Source organism: Pteropus vampyrus, unplaced genomic scaffold (assembly GCF_000151845.1).
Source record: "Pteropus vampyrus isolate Shadow unplaced genomic scaffold, Pvam_2.0 Scaffold53, whole genome shotgun sequence".
Classification (NCBI taxonomy): Eukaryota; Metazoa; Chordata; class Mammalia; order Chiroptera; family Pteropodidae; genus Pteropus; species Pteropus vampyrus.
The window spans coordinates 7,280,339-7,288,994 of NW_011888834.1; the positions used below are offsets into that span (position 1 = coordinate 7,280,339).

Consider the following 8,656-nt stretch of genomic DNA (forward strand, 5'->3'; position numbering starts at 1 on the left):
GTCCCCAGCACCCCTAGGCTGCCAGTTCAATCCTCCTTCCAGCTGTGGAGCTTGCTCCTTTCCACCTGGCTTTATTTCCATTTCCTGAAAGGAAGTCCCCGCCACGGGAGACATGACCCCCTGCAGGAGACAGTGGGCGTACAGGCGAAGTCTTCCATCCAGCACCACTGATGTCAGCTTGTGACCCCGTGGGTGATACTATGCAAAGCAATGTTGGGGGATAGAGACATTCATTCATTCACTCATTCAACAAATACTATGGAACTCCCACTCTGTGCCTCCAGGCGCCGTCCTAGGCTCTGGGATAAAGTCATAATCAAAACGGACAAAAATCTCTTTCCTTGCGGAGCTTACCTCCCAGCACACGGGTAAAATGCAAGATAGAGATAGTTATGGGGCAAAGGTGGTAGGATGATAGATTTGTTTCCTTTGTGTGACATTGTCATGCTTTGAAGTCATCTTTTCAGTAATAATAACAAATGACAGGGAGTGAGCTTGCATGTGAGAAACAAGCAGATGAACCAGTTTGAGGTTAGAAGGGATGCAGGCATATAAGGTAAACTGAGTCAGTGAGTGCTCCCCTGGGAGGATAAGAGCACAGCTCTGGAGTTGAGCGGCCTGGGCTGACCCCTTTCCCACCAGTAACGTGCTGGGCAAGTTCCTCCAGCTCTCTGTGCCCGTCTCCTCCTCTGTACCAGAGAGTTCCAAGGGTCTCTGTGTGACGACTCGGAGTGCATAAAGCACTTGGCTTCTCCAGGCTCTCCTGGCACTCCGTCCAAGTTAGCTACAAACTGCTGCTGCTCTGAGCCATGACAGAAGCCTGCACAGTCCTATGGAACTGCAGAACGAGGAGAGAATAATTGTGACCAGGAAAGTTATCAGAGTTCTTTGGAAAATCAGCAGGGTGACAGCATCCCTGGCAGAGAGAAGAATGTAGGCAATCAGGCAGGATAGTATAGGGAGCGAGTCTTGGGAACCCAAAACTCAAGTCGAATTGGAGACACATGAGAAAGAGTGATGGGAGGTGACAAAGGGCCTGTGTGTGGCAAGTATCAGACGGTCAGCGCAGGCTCCCACGTGAGATGATTCAGTGGGTCAGGGAAGGGCTGATGGTCAGAAGCTGCTTGACCGTGCTCCAGAGGCTTGGCCCCTGGCCAGCACTCTTCTTTGTTTCTCTGTCCATCTCTCTGTCCATCTTTCTGTCTGTCTCTCTGAAGCATTCTGAATCACCTCACCGTATCTTTGAATTCTTCTTCCAGGGACATCGCTGTTCGAAACATCCTGGTGGCCTCCGCTGAGTGTGTGAAGCTGGGAGACTTTGGCCTTTCCCGATACATTGAAGAGGAGGACTATTACAAAGGTGAGGAGGACATTCTGGCCACTGCTTTGCCCCTGGAGGGGTCGCTGAAGCCAAAGTCCCGGAAAAAAAAGGCTGTGGTTCAGTGTCTGAAGGTCTTTGGGTCACCAGGGAATAAGCTGTGTTTTTGGATATTTGGAATCTGTCTTCCCTAAATATCTCCTGTAAACCTCTTTGCCTGCCCAAAGCCTCTGTTAGTCGTCTACCCATCAAATGGATGTCACCTGAGTCCATTAACTTCCGCCGCTTCACCACGGCCAGTGACGTCTGGATGTTTGGTGAGTTGAGTTTTGGGAAGGTGTGGGTACGAGTTTTGACGCTCACCTCTGTGACCGAGCTAAGAGGAGGTGCAGGGTCTGCACCCCCACCGTCAGGTTGCCAGGGTCCTGTTTTGCTGCAGCCACCAAAAAGTGTCAGAAGTGAGAGGCCAGTGGTGTGGTGGGGTGATATGGGCTAAGGGGCCGGCATGGGCAGTATTGGGTAATATTCCTGGAAAAGCCCTTCAAAATGAGTGTGTACTCCAGCAAGCAGCCCAGGGACTGCATGGGGACACCGTGGAGGGGGTCCTCAAATGCCAGCTCTGAGGTTTTGTTTGTTTTGGGGGAGAGGTGCAGGGAAAGGAGAGGACAAAACCAGGCAATAGGCAGACGACCCTAACAGAGCACACAGGCTCGTGGATCACCCCTCTCAGCTCTCTACAGCCAACTAGTAAAATCTCCAGACAAGGACCTTGCCCTTGGTCACATAGGCAGCAAGGATCAGCTTCAAACCCTGGTTTTCTGATAGAGGCTTCACTCCCTCCTAAGATAAGGCACCAGTGGTCTTAATGATGTGCCTCTGACTACTCCTCCTCATCTCACAGAACCCCTGTAGCTCCATGTGGAGGGCACAGACAGGGGGACCTTAGGTCATTTACAGATACACGTGACTGGTCCGTCAGAGGACCACCATGGCGGGCAGGACCCCAGGGAGGCTCGTGGGGGAGGTCCTCCAGCAGGGACCGAGTGCTGGCTGCCACGCTGGTTCCTGGAGAGGGTGGACTGGCGTCTGCAGACACGAGTCCCCCCTCCCGGGCCCTGAAGCCTCTCCTCCTGCCCTCAGCCGTGTGCATGTGGGAGATCCTGAGCTTTGGCAAGCAGCCCTTCTTCTGGCTGGAGAACAAGGATGTCATCGGGGTGCTCGAGAAGGGCGACCGGCTGCCCAAGCCCGACCTCTGCCCACCCGTTCTCTACACCCTCATGACCCGCTGCTGGGACTACGACCCCAGTGAGCGGCCCCGCTTCACCGAGCTCGTGTGTAGCCTCAGGTGAGCATGGAGCAGGGGTGGAGGGCTGTGGGCCCAGGACCCGCAGGGAGCCAAGCTTCTCTGCAGCAGCAACTAGAGATTTATGCCGTAGTACCCTAAACAGGATGCACTGGTGTCCTCGTTCCCGCCTTGTGGATGACAGAATCGGGCTCAGGGCCCGTGACTCAGCCAAGGCAATGACGGGTGGGCCTGAGATTTGCACCAGGACCTCCCCTCTGACCAACACAGAGCCAGGTGTCCAAGTGGATTAGTGATCCCTCCCAGCAGAAGCACAGCACCTTGGGTGGCTCCTCCCAGATCCAGGGGGATCGATTTTGGCAGTGCAGACAGTGACCCACGGGTGACCTCTCCCTTCCGAATGGGGCTTCTGCAGCCTGGGGGTCTGATCCTCTTCAGGTGCCAAAGAGTCATTATTTCCTGGGGACTGGGAGGTCCCTAGCAAAGGGCACTGTTGACCGTTTAGAAGGTCTCCTGTTTCCTTGGTTGCTCACCTGCCATAGGCTCCTCCTTGGGTGGTCTGACTTCTTTTAGTGTCTTTTAAGGCAGGATCTTCAAATTTTTTTCTGAAAAAGGCCAGACAGTAAATACTTTGGGCTTTGCAGACTGTGCAGCCTCTGTTGAAACTCTTCAGCTCTGCCGCTGTAGCTGAGAGCAGCTGCAGACAGTATGTAATGAATGAGTGTAGCTGGGTTTCAGTCAGACTTTATTTGGGGACATGAAACGTGAATTTCATATAATTTTTACGTATCAGAAAATATTTTTCTTCTTTTTTTTTAATTGTTAAAATATTTTAAAATCATTCTTAGTTTGGAGCCATACAAAAATAAGTGGTAGCCAGACTTGGCTTGTGGGCAGTGTTTGCTGGCCCCTGCTTTAGGGAGTCTAGTGCTTAGTTCAAGTTGAATAGCACAACTTCAAGCACTGTAGTCAACATGCTCGCAATTTTTAGGTCAAGAAAATAGAGGCTGGAGGCCCCCAGGGTGGGGTGCTGGGGACACCCCAGGGCGGGGGGAAGGATGCTACCTTCATGTGCAGAGGCAGGGGCTCCAACAGTGTGTAGGACCCACAGCTCAAAAGGCCACTCTGTTCCTGTCTGTCCCTTTACTGACACTCCCAGTTAATTCTAGACTCACTTATTTGTCCCTCATAAGGAAGATTTGGGAAACCGAAGGATTTCAGGAGAAAAGTATTCATGATATGTAACCCAAGAGGACAAAAGCTCTGGGGTGGCGTGGCGGGAGGTCTCAGTTCATTCTAGGGCTGGGGAGCCACGGGGAGCTGTGACAAGGTGCCTCTCCCTGGGCTGAGAGGCGTGCCCGTTCGTCAGAGGCACCAGGCCGGTGCCCAGCCATGGAGGGTTAGGAGTGGCCTTCCTGGTGTGATCTGAAGGGTACCCAAAGGCCCCAGTGACCCCAGGATTCTACCCCTAAGCCACAGCCTGGCGATCCTCCTTTAGAGGAAAGAAAGAAACTAATGAGTGTCTCCCAGTCTTTGGGGGATGAGAAGGGCCCTTTTCATGTCCAAATTTGAGAATTCCTCCATGTAACAATAGTTACACTTTTAGAATCTGTTGGTTGACACATGTGGTGAGCTGTCTGATGAATATTTTGTTACACACAATATAATACATATACATCTGAAAACATAACACCAAGTATTGTATATTTAGTAATAATGTTAAAAATGATTAAAGAAGACAGTTTAGGTGACACAAAGTTTATTTAACACTCCACGAAGTGGGCAGTCTCTGTTCCCAAGGATCCAGAGAATGACAAAATGGGGCAGAAAACAGGAAGCTTTAATAGAATGAAAAATAAGGAGCAAGGAAGTGAGTATAGAGCCCAGAGTTGTCTTAGCATTTGGGGATTGGCTGACTGGTTATACTGGGTTTCTGGTAAGCAGAGCATTTAAAGGGACTCAAAAGCTATCTCAGTTTTGGTTTGCCGATGGGGCACCCTGGAATGGCCCCATCTGGGGCCTAGAAATTTATTTCAAAAGTACATAATACTTGGTCTACAGACAGTGTGTGGTACACATGTGAGTATGTGGATTCATGGACCTCTGCAATCATTCCAGAATCCTCTGGAGTCTGTAATTCCCAGCTTGGGAACCGCTGGATGGAGTGAGAAAGGCGAGAAGCGTGCACATAGCCAGCGTGGGAGCGATCCCCAGCCCTTTCCCATTACACACACCAGGCATGTGTTAGGGGGTGAGTGAGGCAAAATGGGAGATGTAGAACCCAGGCCTTGGACGTGACGTTGGCTGAGATATCGGAAATCTGTACAGGATCAGTGCCAGTAGCAGCACAGGAGGCAAGAGGCATGGGCAGTGGGCTGGAGACGCTACTCTTCCACTGCCAAGCTGGACTGGGACTGGCTCTCCGAGGACTTTTTCTCGCAATGGATCCATCCATTCCTGTGATCCTCCCAACCTCACTGTAGAGGCAGCCTCAGGGGCCCCATCCCAGCCTGTCTCAGAGGGGTCTCCCCAGTGAACGCTGCAGAGGAGATGGAAATGGGATCTGTGGTCATGCTCTGGGCCTCTCAGGCTCTGGTGGAGTGCAAAGAAGAGCCCCCAGGAGCGTTTTGACCTCGTTTCTCTCTCCTTATCTGACCTTACTCCCTTGCAGTGACATTTATCAAATGGAGAAGGACATTGCCATAGAGCAGGAGAGGAATGCTCGCTACCGTCCTCCCAAAATCTTAGAGCCCATAGCATTCCAGGAACCCCCACCCAAGGTAAGCCAAGCCCTGGCCTCATCTGTCTCCTGAATCACAGCAGAGCTGGGTCCCCAACTGGCCCACTCCTGTCCTGACTATATAACTCCCAACTCACAGCGTAGGCCGGATGTGCCCCTGCAGTCCGCCCATCCCTTCAACCCAACCGTCCCCTGGCACTGAGCTCAGCCCCCACCACATGGGTGTCCTGGCAGGTGGACTTTGGGGCAGCAAGCAGCAGATGCCCGTGGGGCAGCGGGGGCAGAGGATCCCTCTGGAAACACTTCCCTCCAGAGGCTCCAGCACTTTCCTTTCTGGTGTTTTTTTAGGGGTAAATTAAATACCCATGAGAGCACATGAATAGGGCGTGTCCCAGGCCCCTTAGGTCCAGCCTTCATGTTCATACCCTCCATGGCATCTCTGGGCTCAGAAGCCAGTACCTCACTGCCACACCGTTAGGTGGATGAGCTGTGCGGGACCGTATGTGGAACAATCAGCTCAGGCTGCCATAACAAAATACCACAGACCAGGTAGCTTAAACCATAGGCAGTTGTAGAGGCTTGTAAGTCCACGATCAAGGTGCCGGCAGATCCGCTTTCCAGGGAGGACTCTTTCTGGCTTCCTGATGACCACCTCCTTGCTGTGTCATCACAGGGAAGATAGAGCAAGAGTTCTGCTGTCTCTTCTTTTTATTATAAAGACACTAATCCCACCATAGAGGCCCTACCTTCATGACCTCATCTAACCCTAATTACCTCCCAAAGGCTCTGCTTTCAAATACCGTCACACTGCGGGGCAGGGCTTCAGCATATGGATTTAAGGGGGACACAGATGTTCAGTCTATAACAAAGCCCTATCTGATCCAGGGCATTTTTTCACTGTCTCCCTTCCCGGTCTGCCCTCCCCCTGCCCTCGGTGAGGGGCCAGCTCAGTTTTCATCTCCTCTATGAAGCTGCTGGAGTGCCTGAGCCCTCAATGACCAGGATCCTTCTTCTGGTGTCTGTGGCTCTTACTGCTGTTTGGAAGGTGCTCTCCCATCCAGAGAGGCCACACACACGGAGATCGGTAGCCCTCCCAAGTAGCAGTGGCCCCCAGGAGGGCAGAGAGAATGGCCTCTTTGTACCTTCCTATCGCTCAGCTCAATCGGCGGATACAGTGGCCACTTTATCTCTCATATTCTTCATTATGAATGAGCCAGACCTATCTCTGACCTAACTAATACTCCTCTTGGTGAGCTGTGCTCACTCAAGGAGAGAGTCAGGGACTGACTTATCTTCTTGTTCCCTCTCCAGCCCAGCCGGCCCAAGTACAGACCCCCTCCACAAACCAACCTTCTGGCTCCTAAGCTGCAATTCCAGGTAAATGTAACCAGAGAGATGGGAAAATTCAGGGCCATTCCTCTTCTTGGTCCTTCCTGAAATTTCATTCTCATGCCTTTGAGGAGAAGCAACCACCTGCTCAGGAAAGGGAAATGGCCCACATCAGTGCCCAGAAAAGAATTTGAACTCAAAGTACCCAGAGATCAAAAGAATCAAAATGCAATTCTACCAGGCTGTGCTCAGCTAAGATGCGCCTTAAGCCCAGACCATTTGTGCACTGTGTTCGCTGCTGTGTGTGCCTGCCTATAGCTCCTTCTTCTTACCCAAAGCCTCCCTGGCCTCCTACCCTGAGGAGAGCCTTCTGAGAAGGGGTCCCAGGCAGTTAAGGACAGTCAATGCTCCCCAGAGAATGGAGTTGCTCCCTGGAGCTCCCCACAGAGGCTCTGGCCAGAACCTAGCTGGCCAGTGAAAAGAGAGAAGTGTTCCATCTGAGCTTTCCTCCACCTTTGTCATTACCAACCATGGGATTACCTTCCCTAGCTACAGGTCTCTGTCTCAGAATGTCTGTGTTCTGTGTCTCTCTCTTGCATCTTGGTCACAGGGGGCTGGGGCCCCCTCTCTCTTCTTCTCTTACGTCCCTCAGCCGAGTCACTGCCCAGTGCCAAAACAAGCCCAACCAAGAACCAACAGTTAAATGCTCTTCATGTGAAGAAAAATTCTTGTTGCAGAAGATAAAAGCAATGTTGCTAAGAAGAAACATACCATTTTGTGATGTTTAAAATAGTTATTTAAAAATTATATATATATTATACACACACACACACACACACACACACATACCTGTGTGCTAATCATATCTGTCAGTTTGTAACATGACTATAAAATATAACTCTTTTCTGAAGAGTCCTGAAGGAAGAGACATGTACTCAGTAGGTCAGTGACATGCATGGGCCCATCACATGCAGAGTGCCATGGGGGGGCTGTTAGACGAATGAGAGGCCACAGTGACTGTGTTGACTCCTAGCCAAGAGCTGTGTATGTTGCTCTGCCATGTTCCTGAACAGGGCCAATGCAATGCTCATGTTGCATTCTTTATTCACTCCTGGAGAGCAAATCCTGTTTCTCCCACGGTGCTCATATGTTGTTTCTTTGTTCTGCATTTGTAGCAGCTAATTGTCCACCTTCTTGCCTTGTCCCTGTGTGCGGTGCTTCTCTGCTTCTCCTGAATAGGTCCCTGAGGGTCTGTGTGCCAGCTCGCCTACGCTCACCAGCCCTATGGAGTACCCATCTCCTGTAAACTCGCTGCACACCCCACCTCTCCAACGGCACAATGTCTTCAAGCGCCACAGCATGCGGGTAAGAGGGCTCTGCATGCTGGGTCCCAGCCTGGACTGAAGAGGCTGATGGAGGGAGGTACCTGGGACACTGAAAACCCTACATGCTCAGGCTCAGAAATGCCCTACGTGCCTCCATGCACCAGTCAGGCCACGGAGCGGCTCTGTGCCTCCCCTTCCTTTGCAAACACTGGAGGCTGGGGGCCAAACCAGGCTCTGCTTCCAAGGGTACCGTCTGGACCCAGACCTGCCCCTGTCCATACCCTGGTGCTGCGGTGAATGATGCAAAATCTCCCCCTTTCCTGAGCCTTCGGTTTGGGGAGGAGTCTTGCAGACAGAGGGCACCCAAGCCTGTAGGTGCCAGAGGACAAAAGATCCTGGAGGTTCCACCCTGTTCTCCTCTTCCTGCCTGATTGCTTTGATTGTTCAATCTCCCTTCAGTCAAAGGAAAGGCTTCCTTGTGGCTTCTGTTATTGCTGCTTTTGTAAAAGTTGCTGCTGTATGGGAAGGAACTGGGGGGCTAGTGTGGGGCTAAGCCACCCTCCCCAGTCACTTCTTTGTTGCCAGCTGCTGTTGAGGCTCAAGTACTTCATGGATTAGCATCTGCTTGTCAAGTCATATAT

The 8,656-nt window shown here is 51.7% G+C and overlaps 1 protein-coding gene across 1 annotated transcript in view; it reads left to right on the forward strand.

Moving 5' to 3' along the window:
- PTK2B (protein tyrosine kinase 2 beta) overlaps positions 1 to 8,656 on the forward strand; it is a 122,507-nt gene that overhangs the window by 103,672 nt on the left and 10,179 nt on the right. The window contains exons 16-21 of the mRNA XM_023530769.1: positions 1,260 to 1,360; positions 1,546 to 1,635; positions 2,459 to 2,663; positions 5,293 to 5,401; positions 6,673 to 6,738; positions 7,930 to 8,055. Coding sequence (XP_023386537.1) covers positions 1,260 to 1,360; positions 1,546 to 1,635; positions 2,459 to 2,663; positions 5,293 to 5,401; positions 6,673 to 6,738; positions 7,930 to 8,055 — 697 coding nt within the window. The remainder of the gene's footprint in view (positions 1 to 1,259; positions 1,361 to 1,545; positions 1,636 to 2,458; positions 2,664 to 5,292; positions 5,402 to 6,672; positions 6,739 to 7,929; positions 8,056 to 8,656) is intronic.